Raw genomic sequence first — 27,173 nt, 5'->3', positions numbered from 1 at the left:
AATATAAGAAAATTATTTTACTTAGAATACCATCACCAATATTATCATAAAGGTTCTGAAGTTTCACGAAGCTGTCAGCTGTCAAGCTCATGGTAGCAGACACAAGCTTTCAAAATTTTTAAATCTGCTCATTTAAAGACACTTTTAATTCTTAAGTGAAACTGTGTGTGTGTTAAAGAATTCTATGACTGCTAACAGTTTGGGACACTGCCTTGATTTATGCTAAGACATGGTCTTATCCACCAGTGCTTTTTGTACTATCAGTGCAAATGTAAACACAGTGAAAAAGGCAAATAAAGCCTTAGTATTATTATAAACGTAGTCTTGACACACAGACCCCATTAAAGGATCTCAGGGACCCCCAAAGGTCTCTTTGAGCACCACTGCTCTTCTGGTAGCCTGAATTTTTCAAACCATATTTTCAATCCAGCTCTAACCTGGGGGTGGGTGGGAAAATATTTAAATCTTGAGATGCCTGTAGGTCTGGAAAAAAGTAATACAGCCCCTCCTACACCAGAGGATGGTTTTCCTTGGTCCCTTTGTTACTTTCAATCAAGGGTAAATATTCACCTGTACTTCTCTTAAAGAAAGGCATTAACTGCTTAACAAAGACAGGAGGGGGTGGGGATTGTTGAGAACCGGGGTAAGAGTCAGATGTTGCCGCTAATTACAGATCAAAGTGAGACAACTTATCTCTGAAGTAATCAAGTAAGTTAGAAAGGCTCCAATGGAAGAGACAGTGGTGCATCTGTTCCGTAGAAAAGGGTGCATCTGTTTGCTTGTGGAGGCAGAGGGTGGTGGAGAGCAGTTTCTTTCTTTCCTGGGATTCCTACGCGCACACGTGCACATCTACACCCACACACCCACAGCCACCCCTTGGCTTGATCAGAAGCTTGGGAACTAACTAGAGACCTCTCTCTGCCCACAAATAAGGTCACAAATAAGGTCAACCTAAACCAGGGGAATGGTGACACCCCACCATTTGACTCTCAGATCATCAAAGGTCTTGGAGAATAGTCAGGGTGGGGCTGAGAGGTGCTGGGAAAATGCAGGAATGCTCAGCCCTGCCCATTGCCAGCCCAGTCCCAGGATCTCTGGAGGGCCACTTGGCTACCTGCGTTAAAGCTTTTAAACTGTGGATCTTTGATCCAGCAGTTCCACTTCTAAGAATTAACCTTCAGCCGTCAGATGTGCACTAAGATGTATTGCTAAGGACATGCATCAGGTTTTTCTAATAGAATGCAAAACTGCCTGAAAGAAAAACAGTAACAACAGCAATAACCAATAATAATCGGTTAACTAAGTGATTGGACTTCCCTGGTGGCTCAGATGGTAAAGTGGCTGCCTACAATGCAGGAGACCTGGGTTCAATCCCCAGGTTGGGAAGATCTCCTGGCGAAGGAAATGGCAACCCACTCCAGTATTCTTGCCTGGAAAATCCCATGAATGGAGGAGCCTGTTAGGCTACAGTCCATGGGGTTGCAAAGAATCGGACACGACTGAGCGACTTCACTTAAAGTGATGGTACAACCCAGGATGTTTGGAATAGTGGTTCCCAAAATGGGGTCTGCTGATCGCTGAAGGTCACTGTGACCCTTTGCAGGGGTTCACAAAATTCAAACTTTTTGTGATAATGTTAAGACAATATTTAGCTTTTTCATTGTCTTGATCTTTGCACCAGTGGTGCAGAAACAATTGTGGGTAAAACTGCTGATGACTTAGCACATATCAGCAATGACACCAAACTGTACTAATAATCATTTTATCCTTTATTGCCAAGCACTGCCAGAAAAAAAAATCCCAGTAGTTCATTTAAGAATGTCCTTGATAAAGCAATTGTTGTTGTTTAGTCACTCAGTCATGTCTGACTCTTTGAGACCCCATGGACTGCAGCCCTTCAGACTCCTCTGTCCATGGGGATTCTCCAGGCAAGAATACTGGAGTGGGTTGCCGTTTCCTTCTCCACAATAAAGCAGTAAAAATTACTAATTTTATTGATCTCAACCCTTCAGAACATACTTTACATTTTAAAATGTTCTCTGTGACCACATGAGAAGTATATGTGAATTACTTCCTGGGTCAGGAAGATCTGCTGGAAAAGGGATAGGCTACCCACTCCAGTATTCTTGGGCTTCCCTTGTGGCTTAGCTGGTAAAGAATCCACCTGCAATGCGGGAGACCTGGGTTCGATCCCTGGGTTGGGAAGATCCCCTGGAGAAGGGAAAGGCTACCCACTACAATATTCTGGCCTAGAGAATTCCATGGACTGTATAGTCCGTGGGGTCGCAAAGAGTAGGACACAACTGAACCACTTTCATTTTTCATGTTCAGCTATTTAACACACTAGGATGGTTGCCTTAAGGAAAAGCATTGTGTGATTGAATTGTGGGCTAAACTAGCTGCTTTTTTCACGAAACACCATTTTACTTGAAACGAAAATAGACAGCAGGGCTATGTTAATATTTTCATCAGCTCCAGGCACTTTTGTCTTTGCGGGCCCTTTCCTTTATAAAAAGATATAAAGATTATATTTTACAACTGTGTTGGCATAGGGACAAATGTATGAATGTTATATATTAAAATATTTGATCTAAAAGAAGTGAATTTCATTTTCTTCTTCTGATTTTAAAGAAATGGGAACACTTTCATGGTCCATAAAGTCATGTGGGCCTTGGCTCTATTCCTTATGGCGAAGGTGAGCCTGCCTGACAGATGAACTGTGATTGAACTGTTCAGACTCTGGTGTGTACCAGGCTGAAATCCCCACTAGGCATAGTTGTATATTTCATGCTAATATACTTGTCTTTACACCAGTGCTGGAGGATTTTTGTTTTTAAATGAGCCCAAGAAGGTAAGAATGCCTGAGGCCCAGGAAAGTCACAATGCAGCCCTGAGAATATGGTGGAAGTTTTCTTGAAAAGAAATGAAATGAACTTGTCACTTCAAGAAAAGTAACTGTGATGTTATGTTGCCAATGATAAATTTGAACTTTCAACCAAAAATTACAGTATTGGGAAATTTGTATCTGCCACCATGAGCTTGGAAACTTCTCAGTACTTAAAAACCTCTGCTGATATCAAGGATATCAGAAATGTGATTTCCTCATTATACCATGAAAGGAGTTCACATTTGGAAGATTAGGAGATCTGTATAACTCAGTGAACCACTATTTTCCAAACAACCAATGAGTGATTATATCAAATCATGCATTGCTAAATGGTCCATCAAAATAATGGATAAAAATTAAGATAGATTAATAAATCCATTAAAAATAATAAAAATGTAGATTAATGGATGTTACCAAATCAGTTGGTCTCAGATTCTATATTGTTATTAACCTTTAAGAAACTACTACTTTTGGGGTTTTGGAGTAGTATCAAAGAAAAATATCCAAAATTATCTGAAAAGGTTATTAAAATCCTCTATTTTTCCAAAATACATATCTGTATTTTTTATATAGACTGTATTTTTTCATATACTTAGAACAATAGATAGCAATGACTGAATACAGAAGACATGAGAATCTAGCTATCTTCTGCTAAAACAGACATTAAAGAAATGTGCAAAGTTGGAAGACAGTAATACTCTTCTCACTAAAATTTGGTTGTTTGGAAAATATAGTTTTTTTCATACAAATACATTGTTTTAGCATGAAACTTGTTTACAGATTAACATTTAAAAAATGAATAAGTTAATATTTAAGATTTTTGTTTTAATTTCTAATAGAGCAAATATTGACAGATACAACCCATGTAAAACAACAGCTCTTTGCAGTTCTCAATAATTTAAGAGAGTAGAGGTGTTTTCAATTCAAATAGTTTGAGAACTGCTATTGTAGAATACCTACAACAGGTTAAATGTTTATAAAGGGCAATTAAGTTTAAAAAGCAGGTGACGAGTCCTAAATGCAATAGAAACACAAATACATTTAATATTAAGTAGATATGGATACAAAGACTGAAAAGGAAGCAGTGGTTTTCTCCTAGGTATACTTAGGGTGATTTTTATGCTTTTGTGCATTTTTATTTTCCAAGTTTTACATACTGAGCATGCATTTATTTTGCAATTGTAAAGAAAAAAATCTGATGGAACACTCTGAGCCTGACTGGGGGAGAGGGCATGCCCCCAACATGGAAGAACAGGATAGACAAATTAGAGGGAAGAGAAAGGGGGTGTGGAGCCTTTGGGAGAGAGGAAGAGAGAGGGAATCTTGAACTCCCAGGGACAATATTCCCAGTGATTCTGTGAATGGCACACTGTGGAGGGATGAGGGGCGCGAAGACAGCACCGAGGTCAGCTCTGGAGGGGTGAGGACTCTAACCCAAGGACAGTGCTGCATGACTTTGGGGACAAGAAGACCCACTCTGAACTGGGGGGGTGGCAGCATGGGGAGGATGGATACTGGGTGTGGAGGAAGGGCATGCCTAGAAGGGCTTTATTCAGGACTGAGTCATGAAAACTCAGGTCCTGGATGAACCTGGATTTGAACCCCAGTGCCAGCCTACCCCGGAGAAGGCAATGGGACCCCACTCCAGTACTCTTGCCTGGAAAATCCCATGAACGGAGGAGCCTGGTAGGCTGCAGTCCATGGGGTCGCTAAGAGTCAGACACGACTGAGCGAACTTCACTTTCACTTTTCACTTTCATGCATTGGAGAAGGAAATGGCAACCCACTCCAGTGTTCTTGCCTGGAGAATCCCAGAGACAGAGGAGCCTAGTGGGCTGCCATCTATGGGGTTGCACAGAGTCGGACATGACTGAAGTGACTTAGCAGCAGCAGCAGCAGCCAGCCTACCCACTGTCTTAACCCCAGGATTTTTCTTAGCTCTCCGAATCTATAGTGCCTTCATCTGTAAAATGGGGGTAGAAATGTCCCCGAAATAGTGTGCCTGCTGGGGGCTGTTGTGAAACAGAAATGATGGGATATATCTGATTTGACACATGGTGAATGTGCAATAGGATGGAAGAAAAACCAGTCTTGTAGGCTTGACCCACTTCCAGGTCACCAGGGAAACCAACTTAGAGACCAAAGCTGGGGTCGAGGTGAGCGAATTACTTCTTGGTCCGCTAGGGTTGCAGATCTCTAAGACAATCTTGCCCTGTGTTTGGCCTTCAACATCACTTACGGACCTGGGGAGGAGGAAGCCTCAGGTCTGTAACGACTAGGGCAGCAGCAGGCTGTAGGTGTCTCCCCGTCTCCGCACACGCCTGGGCTTTCCTCCAGCCCGGTTGGTCTCTCCGGTTAAGGTTTCCAGGGGTACTGTACTGCTTACATTTCAGACCAGAACCTAGGCAATGTGGCAGTGCACCTAGAGGGTTTTTCTCCTGGAAGGAGACTGGTCCACAGCAGGCATTCAGCAAGTGTTTGCTGAATGACTTACTGAGTCTGGCATCCTCCTGACTCGCTGTGGCCTACATAAGCCTCACCTGGTAGCTGGCCCCTGCAGAACTGAGGGACGTCCCCAAGGAGAAGGGAAGCACAGAGCAAAGGTGGGTGGTGGTGGTCTCTGTCCCTCTTCTGAGACCTCTCTGCAGCTTCCGTGGGGGAATCCTCACACATCCTTAATGCTTTGTTTTTAGACCCGAAGAATCATCATTTCTGCAGTTTCATCTCCTGTAATTCTCCTTTCACTCATTCCACAACAGCCTCACACTTTAAAAGTTGAGATATTATTGACATTATAACATTGTGTGAGTTTAAGGTGTACAACCTGTTGATTTGTTACACTTATATACTGCCATATGATTACATAGTTAACACCTCTAACATGTTACACATTATCTTTTCTTGTGAACACACTCACTGTACTTTGATTTCAGAGATGCTTCTGTCTGCCTCATTTGCTGTTCCTGTGCTTAGAATACCTCCCCCGCCCAATCCCCCAGATATCCACTTGGCTTGCTCCCTCAATTCCTTGGGCTTCCTTCATAGCTCAGTTGATAAAGAATCCACTTGCAATGCAGGAGACCCCAGTTTGATTCCTGGGTTGGGAAGATACCCTGGAGAAGGGATAGGCTACACACTCCAGTATTCTCGGGCTTCTCTTGTGGCTCAGCTGATAAAAGAATCTGCCTTCAATGCAGGAGACTTGGATTCTATCCCTGGGTTGGGAAGATCCCCTGAAGGGAAAGGCTACCCGCTCCCTTCTTCCAGCCTGGAGAATTCCATGGACTGTATAGTCTATGGGGTCGCAAAGAGTCAGACACGACTGAGTGAATTTCACTTTCACTCAGTTCCTTAAATGTCTCCTTCTCAATGAGGCCTTTTCTAAAATTTGAAGCCCCATCCCAACTTATACCCCTATCCCTCTTCCTTGCTTTGTCATTGAGCCCAAGCTCATATTGCTTGCTACATGACAGGCCAGTAAATCGAGAGATGAGTTGTTGGGAGAAGGAATGGCGACTTATTTGGAAAGCCAGAAAACCAAGAAGATGGGGGACTCTTGCCTCCAAAGAACCATCTTACCTGAGTTAGAATTCAGGCTTCTTTTATACTAAAAGGGGAGGGAGTAAAGTCAAACATTTCCTGGTTCTGGTCAGCCTGGAAAGGGGATGTGTTAATTTCTTCTTCCAAGAAGCCATTCACAGGTGGGCCTGGTCAGGATATTTCCCTTGAGTTAAATCTTAAGACAGAGTTACCAGAAATGGGCCATTTTGTATAATTTAAGCTTATAGACAACACTCCTTTAGTGATTAACTTGTAATAGAACACAAAAGTTATTTCCCAGTTACAGCTTTATTTTTCTGTATTGCATTTACACCATCTGATACATCATCTCTTTTGCCTATAATCTTTCTTTCCCAGCTAGACTGCAAACATCTGGAGTTCAGGGATTTTTGCCTGTTCTATTCACTGCTTCATCTTCATCACCCAAATTGATGCATGGCACGAAATATGACCACAGTAGTTAAATGAATTAATGAATGTATGAGTGGCATGTATTGGACACTGCTTTGCAGACTTTTGCAGTACAGTGTAAAGCATCGTGGTGAAGGGAGGTTACCAGCGTTGCTACAGGGGCAACCTGAGGGAAGGGAGTGGTCATTAATGACTCATAATCTTCCACCACCAACTCAGCAGCCTCAGAACAACTCTGCAGGGTCTGTATTATTATCTAAATTTGGTTCAACTGGGTGCTAATGCCTCCCCCCTCCCCCTCAGCCTTTGGTGGATGGAGGGGAGAGGAGGAGGAGCTGGAGGGCTCTTGGGATGGGTCACTAAGGTCTTAAGGCCAAAAACCAATTTAGAAATACAAGTTGGGTTTTGCAGCGGCCCCCTCTTGTTGCTTGTCTCAATCAAAACTAAATTAATTTTTAAAAATACAGGGAAAGGGAAAATAATTAAAAAGCAAACAAACAAAAATGTGTGTGATGATAGAGAATCACTGTTTAGTAAATCTCAACTTGGGTCCAAGAGCGAACATTTGCTGAATCTAAGTAAAAGGCTTCCATGCAACAAAGCAAATCCAGACTTCTAGGGGTCACTGCGAAGAACTCCAGGGGAGCCAGATGCACAACAGTTGGTCGTGGGGAAGACCAGGTTTGATAAGGGCTTGGGTCCAAAGACAGCGGGAGGTTCTGAGGTGCGAGGGAGGTTTGCATTGGTTGGGGAGGGGAAAATGCTTGCTGATAACAGCAGTTTTGCCTCCCGCCCTGCGTCAATGAGAAGGCTTCTAGAGATCGGCAGGGAAAGCCGCCCTCCCCCACCGCCCTCCCCACCCCACCCCACCCCACCCACTCCCAGTAGGCGCTCAGTAAGCGTTCCTCTAGACGCACAGGCTGGGACGCACGCTGGAGAAGTGCCTCTGCCCAGGGTCCCGACCCTTTGCCAGGACTTAGCTCAGGGCGAGTCCCCGGCTCGGGCGGGACCCTGCGTGCGGCGTCCAGGCCAGGTGACAGAGGACCAGAGCTGGGGCCGCCGTGCAGCCGGGGAACTAACCCACCGACGTCCAGGAGGTACAGCACGGAGGGCCCCCGCGCGCGCGGCTGCGGGCTTGGGGTCAAGCCTGGGGCGCCCAGGTGGCGCGGGAGGGGTGGCCGGACGCGCGGGGACGGGATGGGATGTGACGAGCGGCGCGCTGTGCATTGTGGGAATCCCGGGGCCGCGGCGACTGGTTCCAGTTCACTCGGCAGCGGAGCCGGGCGGAGGGGGCGAGCGCGGGGCGCGCGGGCGGGAAGCGAGGAGGTGGGCGGGCGGGCCAGCGAGGAGCGCGGAGAGAAAAGGCGCGAGCGGCCGAGAGGGCACAGGCCAGACACCTTGCTGCAGCTGCCGCCGCCGCCGCCGAGCCGCCCCGTAAGTGCCCCCCGGCCCTCTCGCCGCGCCGCGTCCCCGCAGCCCGGGTCCGGCTGCCCCGCTCTTCCTGCCGAGAGTGCATGGGAGCGGCCGGGCCTGGCGGGCACCTGGCGGCGCACTGCAGACTCGGGCTGCTGGGTTCAACGCGGCCCACGCCGGGGCCTCGCGCGCGCACGGGGCCCTCCCAGGCCCTGCCCGGGCCGCGCGGGATCCTCTGGTTTTGTTCAAAAAGCAAACCCGGAAGCCAACTTGTCTTAGAACCGCGTCCTCCTGCCCGCGCCTGGGCGCTTTTGTGGGCAGGAGACAGCCCCGGCTCGTGCCCCGGCGACCCTTCCTACAGCGGGCGGGCTGGACCCGAGGCCGGGGGAGGCGTCGCGGCGGGAGCCGGTCGGCCTGGGCCTGGGCGCCCGGGAGCTGTTGTGCGCGGAGTTGTACTTGGTGAGGCGCCCGCCCGCTCGCGAGTTGCCTGCCCGGGGCACAATAAGTGGGGCTCGAGCCCCAGGTGGCGGTGGTGTAGGCGTCTGGGTGGTGTGCTGGGAGAGTGGGATGGGGGTTTGGGGGATAGTTGCAAGAGTGGAATCAAGGCGGGGCGGGGAGGGATTTGTCCGGGGACTGGCTGGAGAGGGGCCACAGGAACCCCCGCTGCCCTCTCGTTTTGTGATCAGCCTTTTGTTTGCTTTGTGGTTGGGAGGTGTTGTTTGTTTTTGTTTTTTTTCCCAAGGTAACTCCAGAAGGCTGTAGGCTCTTCGAGTGGAGAAGGCCAGGAGGGAAGTCTCTCGCTGGGGGGTGGGGTGGAAAGAGGAGGTGAGTGCGCAGGGTGCTGCTGGTCAAGTCACCTGACAACAGGTGTGCGGGACGGCGCGTGCCACCTGCACTAGTGCCGGGACCACAGATCACTCACGAAGGATCTTGTCAGCAGATTGCTTGAAACGTACTTTCCCGAGTGTGGAAATAAGAGACACACAGCTGAGACAAGCCTTAAATTCAACAATTACAGTTACCACGAAGTCCTTGTAAGACTTTAATGATCCAATAAACAGCGTATAAGAATAGACAATTAGATGGGCGCTCCTGCTAGCTTCTCTCTCTCTCCTACCTATGTGGTTTGAGGTGTCATCATTAAAGAGGGGGAAAGTGCTTTGTTCCAAGATTTCCTGCTCCAAGGACTCAGGAAATTTTGAAGTTTTAAATTTCAATGAGTGGGAGACTCTATTTGTGAATTAGATGGAATCCACCTACTCCAGGCCACCTTTAGATTACTGGTCTGCTTTCAGAGGCGTTATTAGCTCTGAAATGGACACTTCTCTGCTGCACCTGGAATTAATACCCATGTACACTACTAACCAAAGCTGGGCAGCAGCATCTCAGTCTTGCACAAGAGGCTCCCCAGTGAGGAGAGATGTATTTTTCAACCTATTTTTCTTTCTTCCTCTTCCTAAATCCTCAAGACTTTAAAATCTTATTTACTCTATTTTTAGGAGGAGAGTAGGAAATCTCTCCACTTTGTTACTGTTTTGATCTCTTACCATTGTTAATACTGATCCTTCGATAAAGGTATTTAGGAGGAGGGAGGGGGTTAAATAAGTGAAAATTGTTTGAGGCAGGGCCTTTAGAATGAGGATGGGATGGCTTATGTTTTACTAAACTTTGAGTTGTCTAGCCCATCACACACGACATTCTATACTTCATACAACTATAAGTCACTGGCTTGGTCTATACCCAGTGGGCCAGGGTCAGAGAATGGTACATCTCAGGCTGCCGTTTTTTTCTGGTCCTCCAGATAGCAGATCTCTGGAAGACCCTTTCATCTCTTATTTCCAAGAGAGGCTTGGACTATATACATGAATTTTGGGACCTACCTCTAATATCTTCAAAGTTAATGCTACCCCAAGCCATTCAAAGGAGGTTTACTTAAATAAAAGCCCAAACTCACAAAAGCCCAACTTGACAAAACCCAACAAGAATCTATATGTGGTATTCATCAGAATGGCAGCAGCTTCTAGTTCTCTTTGGATTGTGCCCTTGGGTTTGTGTCAGCTTTTTCAGATCCCTGTTCTTGGGCTGGGAAAGGGCAGAGGTCAGTGGGGCCCACGTCTGTCTTATGGGTCCTTCCCGAGTTCTGTAGGTTTAGAAATACATTGGGCCCTACCTCAGCTCTTATGAGTGAGCCCAAGTGGTTAATTCTTCATTCCAGAGAATTGTATAGCTTGTTAGCTTGGATCAAGCCTTCTAGATCAGTGCCTTGCAGTCTTCAGGGAATATTTCTTGGGAATCAGGTTTCTTGGGGGTCAAGCACTAGGGACAGAACTGGATCAAGAAAGTGTCCAGTTTTGCCATGTCCCCCTGCCTCCTAGGAGGGGAGGGGGCTGGAGCTTGAATCAATCACCAGTGGCCAGTAATTTGGTAAGTCATGTCTCCTATGTAATGGAATCTCTGTAAAACCCCCAAAGGACAAAGTGCAGAGAGCATCCAGGTTGATGGACAAGTGGAGATTTAGAGAGAATGGCACACTTGGAGAGGGCGTGGAAGCTCCATGCATGCCCTTGCCTGCACCACCGTATGTATGTATCTCTTCCATCTGACTATTCCCAAGTTATATCCTTTTGTTAATAAACTGGTATGTAGTTGAAAAGAAAAGAAGAAATGTCGAGTTCTTACCCTTGGGAAGCTGACATGAGGAGCAGAAGGCAGGCAAGTGTCCATTGCAAGGTCAGTGCAGGAAGCCACAGTAGCTCTCATAGCAGCTCCCAGGACAGTAACCTAGCCAGGAGCAAGCCCTTACTAGGCACGGAAAGACCAAGTAAGAGTTGACTGGGCAAAGGAGGGCAGGTAGGGACAAGTGTTTGAGACCTGGCCCGCTTGTGCGAAGTCTGAGAACAATGAGAGTAGAGATCACATGGGGGAACTGCCAGAGGCTCAGGAAGTCGTGGTTCTGGAGGGAAACTAGTGAAGCCAGAGGGCCAAACAGACCAAATCACAGAGGGGGAACCTGATCAGAAACACACTGAGGGATTTAAACTTCTTCCCAAGAGCAATAATAAGCCTGCAAAGGCTCTGGATAGGAGGAAGATGTCTTTTCTTGGGGATGCTTCATCTGTTCAACAAACATTGAATAGCTTCTAGATGCTAAGCCTGACCAGGGTCTTGCCCTACTGAAGCTCCCATGTTCCTCTGATGGCCTTCCACTGGGGTGACTGTCTCCTAGTTGGCACGTCCTTTAACAGGGAGAGGAGGTTTGAAGGAAAATTTCCTTGCGAAGGAGGCAGGCAGTGCCATACCAACTATTGGAATGTAGTGCTGGTTCCTTTAGTGTCGCTCAGGATGCATACCACAGAGTGGATTTGCAGAGGTGAACGTTTTAATCCCAGACTGCCTTCCTGCTAACTGTTCCTGCTTGTAGTAAATAACACTCTTCATTTTGGCTTTTGTTTTTTCCCACCACTAAAATCCTGACACATGAGAAGAGTAAAATCTGCTGGAACAAAGTGTTCAGTTTAAGGTTTATTTATTAGCTCAATTTGTCCTTTTCTTCTTGTTTGCAATCCCTTGGTTCACTGAGGATGGACCGTAAGTTCTTTAGTAATCCCTTTCATTTTGTGGTATAGTGTTTTATGAATGGAGAGAGATGTTTTTCGTGATTGGCCAAAGTACCAGAACAAGTCTCTGTTCTGAGCCAATCAGAGTGCATCTTGTGAACCCCAGCTCTGCAAGTGATAGTTGTGTAGTATATCCACATGCCTCTGGGGACATGACAGCAGTGTCACTGTTAATCATTTGGTATGATGGGAGTAAATGGAAGAGAATGCTGTAAACAGGATTAGTGTCCTGCACGTCAGAATTGAGTGTCTCAGGTTTGCCTTGGTGATTCGAGTTGATGGGAAGGTGACAGATGCATGTGGACATGCGGGCACTTATCCCCTGGCAGGGAATGGATGGGGCAGTCCTCACTCTGTAACAGTGACCTGAGCGCTGATAGCTCAGATTCTTTCATCTTTGGGGGCCAGAGATAGGGCTGTCTGACCAGCAGCCCCCCAGCAGTTCTAATCAATATTTTGCTCAAGATCAATATGCACACATTCATTCCTTAGATATAAAAGACTTTACCATTGACCATTCCAATGGTTTCGTGAGTGCCCTGATTTTTTGAGAGTTTTCTAGGCGGCAGCTTTAACAGAGGTCAGCATCTTACAGATATGAGGAAGGTAAGTCTTTTCCACTGGTCTGTGTTACTGTGCCTGTCTTAACTGCAAAAAGGGAGATTGCTGGAGTCATAGGATGGTCACCGAAGGCCTCTGCATGCTCATACCTCAGCCATCAGGGAAATGGTGGTGGTCCCTTCTTGGGAATCCCCAGGGTAGCCCCACAAGCTTCCTGAATTTTGTGGGTCTGGTCTCCCACATGAATGGTCCCAGAGAAGCTCCCGGATTGGTGTCTCACTTGTCACATTTGAGTCCTGTGATCCTTGCAAATGCAGCCCTCATTTTTGTCAAGAGAGCCCCCAGCCACTGTAACTTATCATTTACCACCCAGCTAGCACTTGAGGGCCTCTCAGGAACCAGACTGGAGAAGGCAATGGCACCCCACTCCAGTACTCTTGCCTGGCAAATCCCATGGATGGAGGAGCCTGGTAGGCTGCAGTCCATGGGGTTGCTAGGAGTCGGACTCGACTAAGCAGCTTTACTTTCACTTTTCATGCATTGGAGAAGGAAATGGCAACCCACTCCAGTGTTCTTGCCTGGAGAACCCCAGGGATGGGGGAGCCTGGTGGGCTGCTGTCTATGGGGTCGCACAGAGTCGGACACAACTGAGGCGACTTAGCAGCAGCAGCAGCAGGAACCAGACAGGGTGGTAGGTTCTAAGAGATACAGTCAGTGAGCAGAGTGGCCTGGTCCATCCCATCAAGACAGGCAAGAACAGAGGCAGTGGTGATACAGTGTAACAAGTGTTAGGAGTGGGGTGGGTGGCTTTAGAATATTTGTATAAGTTGGATCCAGCGTGACAGTCAGGGAAGGGCTGGAAACTGCTTATAGAGAGCCGTTTATATAAGACTGAGAAAAACAATTGTGCATATTTCAATGGTGGCTGAGGTTCATTAAAAGGGATTTCTCACTGGACTCAGGGGCCACTGCAGGAATGTCTACTGAGTAAATAGAGTGATTCAGCCTGGTGGAGCCCTCATGGCTGGTAATAGGAAAGATGGGCCAGAGTTGGTTGGGTCTTGTACAAAGCCAGAGTCTGGGCATGGGACTGCTGCACACTAGACTAGAACTGGGGGCCACCTGGCTCAGCCACTGCAGGGAGGCAGAGGAGGGAGCTCCTTGATCAATCTCCATCATCAGAGAAATGTTGGATCCACTAGGCAGAATCGCCCCAGCCTGAGGGCAGGAGAGAGAGTTCCACACCGAGTGAGCGGCATGTCCCAAAGGGTGGAAGTGGGGATGAAGGTGGTTTGCGGCACACGGAGGAGCCAGTTGTGGTGCCCTGTTGGCGAGGAGAACAACAGTGTAGTAGGGTGACCCTTTGCCCTCCTTGCCTCTGTTCCCCTTCCCTTTGTTTTCTTGTCTGTCTTATTCACGGGATCCTCACAGCCAGGCATCTCATTTGTCCTGTGCTTTGAGGACAGATCACAATGTCACAGTCACATCTTGATCATTGAGGGGCTTGTTGTCAAAGACCTGCTTCTCACTGAGCCTGGCTCTTCTCTGTAGAGCCCCCTCCGCCTCTGTGTCTGCGTGAACTTTGGGTTTCTGCAAACAAGGTTCATGTCTATTGTGATTGATTTATAGCTGGAGGAGTTGCTGAGATAAAGACCACAGAGATCCCTTCAGGATCAACCACAAAATCTTCATTTCCTGATCTGATAACAGTCAAGCTAATGTTCAGTAATGAACAGATGCCAGGGTTGCCTGAAGACCTATCACTGTCTTCAAAGCATGTGGAACCCTCTGCAGGGCTGAGGGCTTCTGGTTTGCTGAATGGCTTGCCCTCCTGGCTGATGAATCCAGGAAGGAAGGACACAGTTTTGTCAGTTTGGCAGGGTACTGTTGCTGTTTCTCCTGTGAACAAGGTCAGTGCCCCAATGAGAAGCTGAATGCATGGGAAGCCACTTTCTGCATGACAAAGGACTGTCCACCTCTCAGAAAAGGCTTGACGCAGGACATGGTTCAAAGTAGGCTTTGACTGGTCACTCAGACCCTGGCTTCAGGGTCAGCTCTCAAGTTGGTTTGTCAGGTTACAGAGACTGGCTGTTTCCTCTTTTCTCTGTAGGAAATAGCTGGAGGACATTTTCCAACCTCTCTTGCAGTAGGTGTGGCCAGGTGACCATGTTGTACTTGGTAGGTCATGATCAGGAGTGGTGTGCTCCACTTCCAGACCTGCCTCTGAAAGCCGCTGGGTATTTTCCTCCATGGCCCTTTACCTCCAGTGGTAACCCCAAATTGTGCATTGAAGGGTGGGAGGAGTCTGGACCCATGAATCATCCTGCAGAGAAACACCAGTCATGGACTTTCCCCAGGTAAGAAATAAGAAGTAGGGGCTTATTTGTTACAGCAGCTGGCCTAGGATATATAGGCTCTCAGTGGTGGATCTGTGACTTGAATTGGGTTAGTCTGACTTTGGAACTCAAGTTATTAATCGCAGTGCTCAGCAGCCACTTATGTCACAGTTACTCTTCCCACCCTGCCTCCCCATGCTGGTGCTTGGCCGTAACCGACCTTGTCTCCTAGACTTCTGAAGAGCAGGATGGACCTGCCGCACTCGTGGATTTATCTGGAGTTTGCACCGCTCCAAGGCGATTTTCCAAATGATGTTTTTAAAATCACCACACATTATTGGATATCATGAAGCTGCGTGGCTCAGTTAGAATTCTTTCATAGCTGTGGCTACAGTTTAGGGATTTACTGCTAGAAGTGCAGCAAGAACATGAGGAGGGGCAAGGAACAGAACTTCCTCAGGGCAGTCTTGGGGAGGGAATGAAGACTCAGGGCTGTTTTATCAGAGGAGTCTGGTTCCAAATGAGACCTGAAGATGGCTCTGACGTTTAAGCACTGATGTATAAGGTCTTTCTTGGAACCTGGGGATCTGCACATGACTGCAGCACCTGGCATGGAGTAGGTCCTAGTTGAGTCGAGCTAGGGAGGCAGGCACACGTCGAGGTGCCAGGGTATGTACTGTGGGAATACGGAGCAGTGAACAATCCAGTCCATGGTTGGGACCAAGAGGAGAGGTTGTGTGAGCATCAATTCAGGTTTGGCAAGAGGATGAAGGGTGTTTCAGGCAGGAGAAGCAGCATGTGTAAAAACATTCTGGACATGGCTTCACAGGTCAGGAAGTCAAGGGCAACTTGGGCATCTAAGCCCAGGCAGGGGTGATGGGAAGCAGTGCTGAAGAAGTAAAGGATGCTGTTTGTGGCTGGCTTGGGAGCTGGAGAGCCAGCAAAGTGGCAGAGATCCTCTGGCATCCATGGAGAGAGACTAATGCTGTGGAGAACAGGCGAGGAGCAGGAGCTGAACCAAGGCAGGGAGGACAAAGAGACGGGAAGAGGCTTGTGAAGTTATGGAAGTGGGTTCAACGGAGCCTGGCTAATGACTGGGAGCTGTGGAGGTGGGCAGAGAAGTAGGGACAGACTGGCCCCTGATTGGTAGCTTGATGCATGATGTTGCCACCGCTGGGGCTGAGAAACCCACAGGAGTTCACATGGGATTTAAAAGCAGGCCCTGCTGAGGGCAATCAGAACAGAGCCCTGGGGCTCGGCAGCCAGGTGTACGCTGGGATAGGGACTCGGGAGTCACCAGCTTGTTGACTAAAGGCTCTTGGCTCGAATCAGAGGGGATCCCCAGGAATGTTACTTTTGAAGAATAGGCGTGTCATGTCCCTGGGTACTAGTGGCTCCTGTCTGGGACAGGACATTGTCCGATTCCCACAAAGTCAGCCCCAAACATACCCAGGCAGGTCCACCCAGAGACAGAGCTGGAGTCTGTGCACCAGGAAGAACAGGGCTGAGCTGCATAAACCATCCCTGGTCACTGGCCTCTCCTGCTGGAAGAGGGGAACCATTAAAACTCTCAGTCTAAAGGTCTGGGGTTAATCTGTGCAACATATTTGTATTAAAGCCAAAGACTGCTGGGAGCCCAGATCCAACTTTTCCCTACAAACACATGCACACACAAGTACAAATACCATTTCCTGCTCAGAGTGAGCGTGGGCACCTGTTTGCCAGGAATGTTTTAAAACAGAGCTCATTACAGAAGAAGTGGAGCCAACTATTTGTTTCAGAAAAACCAGACCCTTCTGGGACTCTCTTTAGCAATCAATGATCAATTAAGACTAGGTATCTCCCTTGACAGGGTGAAATACAGGGTTCTCATCACACAGGCCTTGAGCCCCCTTAATTCTGATGAGCCTGTCAGAGTACCCAGAAATTCTGCCTTCTCCTGTTTTGGCCATCTCTGTCAGGCCGACCATCCAAGATGGTCTTGAGGGTCATACTGATGTTAGATGTGGACCATGTATATCTTGAATGTAGGGTCGGGTGTCAGGAACAAGGACTCCTAACGTTGTGACTTCCACGGTCACAGAGATAGGGACTGTTAGAGCCGGAGGAGCCCACACTGGAGCTTGACCTCAGTTTACCAGTAAATGGGAGACCTGACTGTTTGGTTCAGTGGTCTGAGCATCTGTGTCTTCCAGGGAAGTCTTGTCTGGTGCCCTGGAACAGGCTAGGGCCTCTCACAGCCCCTTCCGCAGTGTCCTGCACTGGTTTTTCACAGTTCCCATTTGAGTGACTGAGGGTTATGTAGTATTTCTTGTGCCCACCAGCTCTGGGAGAACAAGGCCCCAACTGCCTTGTGCATTGTCGTCTCCGTCCCAAGCGTGATTCCTTAAGTGCATACGTGAATGACTCGATGCTCCTAGTAAACGTCTGCGACCTTGCTGTGTGGTACTGCGCCAGGAATACAGTCAGGGGCAGCCTTTTGAGACCTCGTGGTGTGACGAGGGAGAGAGGGCGGGGGAGTGTGTATGTGCGCACGTCAGTGCCGTGGTGTGAAGCACATGGGAACCCAGAGGACGGAGCACGCGGGAGGGTGGGCAGAAGGCAGAAAAGCGTGAAGGATAGAGGAGGTCCCGGCTAAAGGGCACGACTACTGTGGAGGAGGACATTTGGGGGTACTCCCTGTGTTTGCGTTTAGACCTCAGGAAGCACAGGTGAAGCTCGATGGGTGTGGCAGGCCTAGATTTCTAGGGCATTGCATGACAGGCCAAAGGTTCTGATTGCGTCTTGGGAATTGTGGCAGCAGGGAAAACTTAAGAACAGTACCACAGCATACTCAGATTTGTGTGCATGGAGACAGCTCAGCCAGTGGAGAGCAGGTGGATTAGAGTGTGGCCTGTGGTGGGAAGACCTTTTCAGGACCAAATGTGTGATCATTTGGTTAAAATAGTGGTGACCTGGGTCCAGTTACAGTCGGGGTGGAGAAGAGAGGACCCTACAAGAGGTATGGGGCATTTTGGATGGTGAGTGGGTTGGAGAAGAAAGGAAGGACTCTCTTCTCTGAGGACAGGCCTGACTAGCAGTCAGGAAGTGCTCAGAGGGCCTCATATTCCAACCTGGCTGCCCGATTAACTCCTGTGGGCAATTCTTGCCTCTCACAGATAAAGGACTGCAAGGGAAAGAGGCTGCTCTCATCAAAGAACCTAAGTGTCTGACTTAACGTCTTCATTGTAGAGGCAGGTGACATAGTTTTCTTTTATCAAGTGTTCAGCAAATGTATCAGCCCTGGTCTCCAGTGTATGAAAATACAATTATTAAACAAGCATATAGATCTCAGCCAAGAAACCCCATTTTCTTTTACATCATGTGGCATAAAGGCGAGGCACTTAAGAGCAGTCGTTGTCAGAGTAACGTTTAAATGGAAGTGGCTGATAAAATTGATGTCATGGTATAAAATGTGAAAAGCTAAGCCATTCTTTTTTCCAGGGCTGAAGCACATGGGTGGAATGCAGAAACTGGGCTCGCAGGGCTCCGCGACTGTAGGCGGTGGCATCTGCCAGCACAGCCCGTTTCTTCCAGGGCCAGAGGGTGTGGGGAAAGGGGCGATGTCCCCAGTAATCCTGACCCGAGAATTCGCTTGCCTCCACAGTGTACTTGCTGATCCATCTCCAGGGCCACCGCCATGTCCAGCCGGGGTGGGAAGAAGAAGTCCACCAAAACCTCCCGGTCCGCCAAGGCGGGAGTCATCTTCCCCGTGGGCCGGATGCTGCGGTACATCAAGAAAGGCCACCCCAAGTACAGGATCGGGGTGGGGGCGCCCGTGTACATGGCCGCCGTCCTGGAGTACCTGACAGGTGAGTGTGCTTGAGTCACTGTGGACACACAGCTTCCAAGGATTGGGAGGACCTTGTTCATTTATTTTGAAAATGTTCAAACCTACGGAAAAGTTAGAAGAACAGTGAGTGCACATTTTTACCTAGATGCACCGTCTGTGAACATGTTGACCCACTTGCTTTATCTCTCTCCACTGTGTGTGTGTGTGTGTGAGTGAGTGAGTGTGTGTGTGTGTGTGTGTGCATGCATGTGCATGCACACGTATACATTTATTTTTGGCTGTTACCTGTTTGGTTGTTACCTATTATAATAATGTCTGTTTTGAAATTTCCTCAATTGTCCCAATAATGTGCTTTATGATTTTGTTCTATTTTCTTTCCTGATCCAGGATCCATTTTAGGATCATACATTGCATTTGTCTGTCAGGTTTCTTTAGGTTCATTTTAAAAAATTCCCTAGCTTTTCAAAAAAAATCTCTGATGACATGGATGTTTTTGGAGGGCACAGGCTAGATATTTTGCAGAATGCCCTTTAATCTGTGTGGGCCTCAGGCTTGGATTCAGGTTAAATGTTTTGGCAGGAGAATTCTGTAAGCGATGTTGAATCCTTCTCTGGCATCGTGTCAGGAGCCCCTGCTGTGGGTTTGTCCTGTCACTGGTGATCTTCACTTTGGTCATTGGATTAAGGTGGTGTCTGTGCATTTTTGCACATCCTGGATCTCAGCCTTTCACCCATGGCGTTAGCATTCCTTGATGATCTTATTACCAGGATCTGTTATCACTAGGGTGGTTATAAAATAGTGGTTTTTCTATTTCTGTCTTTCTCCTACATTTATTAGTTGGCATTCTTCTGCTAAGAAGAGCTTTCTTTCTGCCCTTCCCTTCTTTTTTTTTTCTATCAATGCTGGTTCGTGGATTTTTAGAATTTAACATGTTATGTACTGCCATGTCTTTACTCAGTATTTTGGTCACATTGTCTCAAATTTGACCTTCAGGCTGGATTTTATGCCCTTCTTCCCCCTCTCCATCACTCTGTACATTTCTTTTCTTTCCAACAAAATGAGATATTCTCATCTCCTCCTGACCTTCCCCTGTCCCAGTCTAGTAATCAGCCATCCCTCTGGGGCGAGGTGACGGGGGGTGGGGGGTCCTTGGTCCTTTTCCCAGATAAAATGTTGTTGGTCTTATTGGTGACTCCATAGCAACTGTGGGAGGTCAGCTGGGCAGGATTCACGTACACCCCCCTGCAACCCCAGCCGCCATTTTTAGTATTGAGGAAACCAACCTCAGGGCATAAAAAGATTTGCCACGTATAACCAGGAAGTACTTGCAAAGGGGCACATCCTGCTGTCCCTTTGTAATGCTTTTACCAGTTTTTTCTCCATACATCATCAGGGCAAGTGGCAGGTGGGGACAGCTATCTCTCTAGAGAGAAAGGAGAGACTGACTCAGCAAGACAAGGCTGGGTTGCTCCCTGCTCTCCCAGCCTTCTCGTTAAGACAAGACCCAAGGCTTCCCCTCACAACTATGAGGGTTCTAGAGTTTTTGTGTTCTGTTAAAAGTGTCTAGGCATAAAAAGTATTGGGGGTTCTAGTTGTGAGGCCTTTGCACGTATTTGGAACTTGGACCCTGTGCTTGTCAGAGACTCATAGGTGGCATGCCTGGTAGCATGACATAGGCATGGTTCTTCTCACTATGCAGATGAGGAAACAGAAGCCCAGAACATAGGTGTCACACCCAGGAAAACCACATGTAATGCTGGCAGTTGGCCAGGGAGACCAGGGGAGAAGCCACTGGGTGGGACCCAGAGGAGACTTTTAAGGTCTGGCTTAGCAGTTTAGTGCTCTGTGACCCAGAGAGAGTCATTTAACCTCTCCGGATCCCAATTTCCTTTCAACTCATTTGGAGACAACAGTCCCTGCTTTACCAACTCCAGGCTGCTGTGAGATCCAAAGGGACTTTGAGCACAGTGGGGAAAGTTGACATGATGTGTAAATCCTGCCAACCTGTGTTTCCTGGCTCCCGAATCATATGATGCCCCTGGCACAGGCATGACACTGGGATGTTCACAGACGCATTCATTAGGTCAAGTACCACAGCAGTTTCATTTCTTCCATCAAGCTCCCTCTTGTTAGTTAGCAGGGCATTGGCGGGGGCATACTGCTGCTCCATCACGTTTGAGGCAACAGCTGTCTGTGCCGCACAGAAAATCTGTATGTTTTCCTTGTCTGTGTCTGCTTGGCTCTGAAACTGAGCGCAGCGCATGTGAGGGCCAGGTCAGCAGGTTTGTTCTCATGGGGGCCGGGCACCTTGACCCTGAACCCCCGCAACTGTGTCCATCTCTGACTGTCCTGGGTTCAGTAGTGGTCCGAAAGTGGGGTGGGAATGATCAGGGCAGTCCAGTGCTGGAGCTGGCCAAGTCACTGAAGGCAAATCCTTACTCTGGCATTAGCCATGTTAACCCCTGTGTATTAAAAAGTAATACATATTTTGAAATTTTACCAAGTCCTTCCAGAAGAGCTATAGTTAGGTGAATCTGAGCCGTCTTCTCTGCCTACCCACAGTGTTGAGTCATTGGAGTGACCACTGCCCGGGGCCCTGACTTGTCATCTGGTCTGTGGGATGGGACCTTGGGAGATGTCCTGGGCCCTCAGCGCTATACTTGATCACTGCTAGCCACTTGTGTCCGGTTGTCTGATGGGCAGGAGCTGAGTTTCAGGAGCGTTGCTGCACTCCACCCGCCCTGCCCCGCCATGACTGCTCTCAGGAGGTGATCCGTCCTGAGCCCCTCGGGCTGGGCTGTGGGAGCCCATCTGCCTGCTCAGAACTTGGGCTTTGGTCCCTGAGAGAGAAGTAGAGGTGGCCCAGCTCTCTTTCTGCTCTGCTGTCTGCTCCTGTTTCACAGAAGACCCTTTCCAGTCATTTCACATGCTTACTGAGTACCTGCTCTGTTTCCGGCCCTGTGCTAGCTCCAGAGCACAGGAGTAGCTGGGGCAGAAATAGTCTCTGCTCCATGGAGCTCATGCTCTAGTCTGGAAGGAAGAACCAGCCAACCCAGATGGTTCCTGACTGTGCCAAGGGCTGTGGAGGCTGTAAACTGGCCAAGGAGCCCCAGTGCCTGGGGGCCTGGAGGTGAACTGACCCAGGAGGGTTTTATTTGAGGAGGAGACATAATCAGCTGAGACCTGGAAAGGGAGATGGTGCCAACCAGCCCTGTGAGGGATAGGAAAGAGCTCTGCCACCTTCACAATGCACCTACTGGGTGCCAGCCTCTTCCCAGAGCTGGGAAACGCTAATGTAGCTTCGGGCTCAGACACTGTGCTCCAATACACGGCATCTGAGCAAAGTGCCACCCATTCCACAGGTCCTCAGGAGAGCTGCATTGTGTCCAGTGCTGAGAGTCAAGCCAGAGCAAGACCTCCCCCGACCCCCAGAAGCTTTGTCCAGAGGCAGGCACAAACCAGGAAAAGGCGGTGATGATGCAGGAACACACGTGCTGAGATCAGGCTTCAGAAAACTTTTCCTGGAGGATGTGTGTTAACCTGCTGACCAGAGCTGCCCTGCTGGTCTAGTTGTCACCTGAAAGGTCCCCTGGAGGATTTGTCTCCTTCTCTGACAGGTGGCACACAGTTGCAGGCACGGTGATGGGGTGCCACCCAGTGCTCTTCTGACATGGCTTGACCTGGCCTCCTGTGAGAACACTCTGGTGGAGAGTTGAGGAGGGGTCTGGATGCTCGGGTGCCTGAGCTGCAGGGCCCACCTAGGGCCAGGTAGCTCTGGAGCAGGGAGCTGACATCTCCGGCCAGCCTGCGGCACCACTTGGGGTGCCATGCTGTCCAGTAGAATCTGGTAGGGGCAGCAGAACCAGGTGGTTAAGACTAGGGACCCTGGCGTCAGAGCTGCCATTTCCTCATTATGGCCTAGGCAGCTCACTCACATCCCCAAGCTGTAGTTCTGTTATCTGTGAAATGGGGGTTACAGTGAGTGCCATGGACTTACTGTGAGGTGGGAATGAGAGGGTGCGTGTGAAGTGCTTTGTTGTGTCTGCACAGTGTAAGTGCCCAGCTATTAACCTGGTGACGTTAGGGTGACGGCAGAGAGGGAGTAGTCCTGCTCTGGCTGCTGAGGTGACCGAGGGTGCCCGCTTGCCTTGGGGATGCTGGTGGGGCTGTCCCTGCCCACTCGGCTGTGGGGTCCTTTGACCAGGCACCTGCAGAACGCCCTGGCTGTTACAGGCCTACTCCCTCTGGTTTATTTCAAGCTGCCATCTGACTCCACTTCCTCAAGCTGGCTTAGACAGTAAACGATCTGCCTGCCAATACAGGAGACTCAAGTTCAATCCCTGGGTCAGGAAGATCCCCCAGAGAAGGGAATGGCAACCTACTCCAGTATTCTTTCCTGGAGAATCCCATGGACAGAGGGGCCTGGTGGGCTACGGTCTATGGGGTGGCAAAGAGTTGGACATGACTGAGCAGCTAACACACACACACCCCTAAAGCCAGACTCACCCTCAACACCAAGGTGCCCTATTACCAAACTCTTATTCTGTCTGGTGTTGAAAGCTACTTCTGTCTTGAGCTCTTGGCATGCTCATGAAAACCTTGAGGGGTTTTCTAGATAACTGGGAGCTGAGCATGCCCAGCCCTAGGCCTGGGTTAGGCCAGAGCTGAGGCCAGACCAGCACAAGAGCATCAGGACAGACAGCAGTCCTGCAGACCAGGGGCCATCAGAGTCCAGATAGATGATCCCCTGTGAAGAGCATGTCTTCAGGGGTGAGGGACCACGGAGTACTCCTCCTTATGGTCTGCTCCAGGCTGGGGTGCTTGTGGGAGGAGGTTGGGGCCTGCGTCTTCTCTGAAACTTGAAGCTGGCATCTGTTTCTCCTCTTGGGTGCAGAGCCCAATCATCTGCCAAACTTAAAAGGAAGAGGCAACATCTGGAACAGGCTTGAGTCTGGCGACCAGACAGCTCCTTCCCCAGCTCTCTGTGTGCCTGGCTCTGCAGCCCTGCTGACTCTTCCCAGAGCGCCTCCCGAGGAATGTTATGCTGTCTGCTGGGCTTCCCGGTGCCCCAGCACAGTCCATTCTCCACCCCAGGGCCCTTGACCTTCCAGCCAAGTGGTGATAGTAGCCCCAACTCTCAGGTTGCTGTGAAGATTGGTATTGCATCTTATGAATTTCGCCAGCATTCTTAGTAAACACTGAATAAATTATAGATAAAAAGAAGTATTATCATGGGGAAACTGAGGTAGTTTCTTTGAGGCATTGTCTTTGCTCTGGTATTACTGTGGTACTTTTTTTCTTAAGTGATATTTAGAGGAACTTGAATTCAGTTCAGCTCAGAAAGCCTCTTTGGAATCTCTTCCCTGTGCACAGCACAGCCCTGCTCAGTGCTGGGAGGTTTAGGAGATATGAAATAGGAACATGTGACATGGTTTTTGCCCTAGGGAAAGTTGATGTTGGGAACACACAAGTCCATAGACCAGTGGCAATGCCAAAGAATGCTCAAACTACTGCACAATTGCACTCATCTCACACGCTAGTAAAGTAATGCTCAAAATTCTCCAAGCCAGGCTTCAGCAATACATGAACCGTGAACTTCCTGACGTTCAAGCTGGTTTTAGAAAAGGCAGAGGAACCAGAGATCAAATTGCCAACATCTGCTGGATCATCGAAAAAGCAAGAGAGTTCCAGAAAAACATCTATTTCTGCTTTATTGACTATGCCAAAGCCTTTGACTGTGTGGATCACAGTAAACTGTGGAAAATTCTGAAAGAGATGGGAATACCAGACCACCTGATCTGCCTCTTGAGAAATCTGTATGCAGGTCAGGAAGCAACAGTTAGAACTGGACATGGAACAACAGACTGGTTCCAAATAGGAAAAGGAGTTCATCAAGGCTGTATATTGTCACCCTGCTTATTTAACTTCTATGCAGAGTACATCATGAGAAACGCTGGACTGGAAGAAACACAAGCTGGAATCAAGAGTGCCGCTAGAAATATCAGTAACCTCAGATATGCAGATGACACCATCCTTATGGCAGAAAGTGAAGAGGAACTCAAAAGCCTCTTGATGAAAGTGAAAGTGGAGAGTGAAAAGTTGGCTTAAAGCTCAACATTCAGAAAACGAAGATCATGGCATCCGGTCCCATCACTTCATGGGAAATAGATGGGGAAACAGTGGAAACAGTGTCAGACTTTATTTTTTGGGCTCCAAAATCACTGCAGATGGTGACTGCAGCCATGAAATTAAAAGACGCTTACTCCTTAGAAGGAAGGTTATGACCAACCTAGATAGCATATTCAAAAGCAGAGACATTACTTTGCCAACAAAGGTCCGTCTAGTCAAGGCTATGGTTTTTCCTGTGGTCACGTATGGATGTGAGAGTTGGACTGTGAAGAAGGCTGAGCGCCGAAGAATTGATGCTTTTGAACTGTGGTGTTGGAGAAGACTCTTGAGAGTCCCTTGGACTGCAAGGAGATCCAACCAGTCCATTCTGAAGGAGATCAGCCCTGGGATTTCTTTGGAGGGAATGATGCTAAAGCTGAAACTCCAGTACTTTGGCCACCTCATGCGAAGAGTTGACTCATTGGAAAAGACTCTGATGCTGGGAGGGATTGGGGCAGGAGGAGAAGGGGACGACAGAGGATGAGATGGCTGGATGGCATCACTGACTCGATGGACGTGAGTCTGAGTGAACTCCGGGAGTTGGTGATGGACAGGGAGGCCTGGCGTGCTGTGATTCATGGGGTCACAAAGAGTCGGACACGACTGAGCAACTGAACTGAAGGGGCAAGTTAAAAGCACTGGAGTCCTACAGTGGGGGTGATAGGGGGGATGAAAAGTATATGTGGAAGAGTAGAAAGCAAGCATGCCATGACTAGATGGATGCAAAGCACCCTGGGTCAACATTGCTCAAACTGTGTTCAGCAGAGCCCAGGTATTTGGTGAAATGTAAGAGGTAGTCCACCAAAACGTAGGGCTCTGTGGGTGAAACTGGGAGATGGCTGTATTCACATTCCCTGTTTTGAGATGGATATGTGAATACCTTTTGTTGAGTTCCTCAGTAAAGCAACTGGTTTTAGTTTGGGAACCACTGGGAAACAGCTTTGTTTACTGCAGCATGTTTGGGAGCCTTTAACATGTGGGTGTCCTTCTGAATCCCCAAGGGGAGAAACTTAGATATATAGTGGTTCCCAAACTTTTATCAGAAAGCCTTTCAAGAAACAGCTATCCTATAAACACCTTGCATGATGCAGTGTGGGGACACTGGTGGTTTAGGATGTGAAAATGGGACCATGAGGAATGCCAGCTAAAGAAGCAAAGCTTAAGGCACCATGGAGGATGCTCTGAGGTCTGGCTTGTGGCACTGAGGTGCAGAGCTTGTCTAATAGATCAGGAGAGCTAGGTCTGCTGCCTCCATACAGGGCTCAACATATTAGAAGGTGTTCAGCATTTGTGCCGTGAGGCTGTGGCCTGGGGACGCTGTGTGCTTATTCTGCTAAGCTGAACCACTCACTTGCTGACCTGGGGAGGGCCCAGCACTCTTCAGGGCTGTGCTCGTCACTGAGGTGCCAGATGAGAGTCCTTGCCCACTGGGCTTACCCTGGAGGGAAGTGCCTTTGGAGTTGCTTACCCAACTCCTGAGAGGACAGACCTGGTTCCTGGTCATCAAATCCAAAGGGATGTGCAATGACATCTTTTTTTGGGTGGGGGAGTCTAGAGACTGCTACATAGCCTGATCACACAGCTGCCAACCTGCCTCCTAGGATGTAAGCCTGTTTGCAAAAATCAAATCTATTCTCAGTTGATTTCTCGACAGTAAGGAGGATGGGAATTCGCATCTCAAGACTGAATGTCGACACTTTGTAATAAGTGTAGACCCTCTCAAGTTGATCACTGTGAGAGATCTGTTGATTTGGATATCCTGCTCTGGTCTGTTTAAAACCTACGGTCATAGTATATTTCCACCTCTTATAGGATAAGGCCATGCCTACAATTTTTTTTTTCTGTCATCTTTGGCTCTAATCTACAAAATAATGAAGACATCCAGGTTTGCATATTCTTCACCTACCAGTCCCTTTCCATTTCCCCATTCCCTGCCCCTCCCCACACCCTGTGTTTCAGACCTCAGTCTTCTCTCTCTTATCTCCTGCTGGTGACCAGGAAGGACCTCCACACACTTCTAGCAGGCACCTGGCGTCTCTCACAGCAGGTGCTCCATTCTGAAGCTGTCTGTAGGTACTAGGCTAACCACGGTGAAGTTTTCAGGGTCAGGTCCTGACCTGGGGAACAAGCAGGGTTCACCCAGGGGACCCTTATGGCCACTCTGCAGACTGGATGTGTCCTAGCCCTTGTGCCTGACTACATCCTGTAGTAAAACCCCAGGGAAAAGGGATGGTGTTAAAGATACACCTCTGCCTCATGTTAGCTAGTAAAGTGATCATCCTCATCCAGGTTTTCAGTTTGCTTGCTTTCTGATCTATAACTCAGGTCAGCTGTTGCATATCCCTTTGGTGGTATTCATTGTCTGCATTCCATCCCTGCCCCCCCTC

At 48.5% G+C, this 27,173-nt stretch overlaps 1 protein-coding gene across 5 annotated transcripts in view; it reads left to right on the top strand.

Annotated features, from left to right (window-relative positions):
• The first annotated feature begins 7,797 nt into the window (after positions 1-7,797).
• Positions 7,798-27,173, top strand: part of MACROH2A1 (macroH2A.1 histone) — an 81,739-nt gene continuing 62,363 nt past the window's right edge. For 2 of the 5 annotated variants that reach the window (XM_070374380.1, XM_070374376.1), the window contains exons 1-2: positions 8,106-8,293; positions 18,433-18,637. In XM_070374380.1, the coding sequence (XP_070230481.1) occupies positions 18,466-18,637 (172 nt within the window). In that variant the 5' untranslated portion in view covers positions 8,106-8,293; positions 18,433-18,465. Of the gene's footprint in view, positions 7,957-8,104; positions 8,294-18,432; positions 18,638-27,173 lie in introns of those variants that run through there. The other 3 variants (XM_070374377.1, XM_070374379.1, XM_070374378.1) reach the window with 3 other exon arrangements.

Source organism: Bos mutus, chromosome 7 (genome assembly GCF_027580195.1).
Source record: "Bos mutus isolate GX-2022 chromosome 7, NWIPB_WYAK_1.1, whole genome shotgun sequence".
Lineage (NCBI taxonomy): Eukaryota > Metazoa > Chordata > Mammalia > Artiodactyla > Bovidae > Bos > Bos mutus.
The sequence above is the reverse complement of the archived record's forward strand: the minus strand, read 5'-3'. Positions and strand labels throughout refer to the sequence as shown.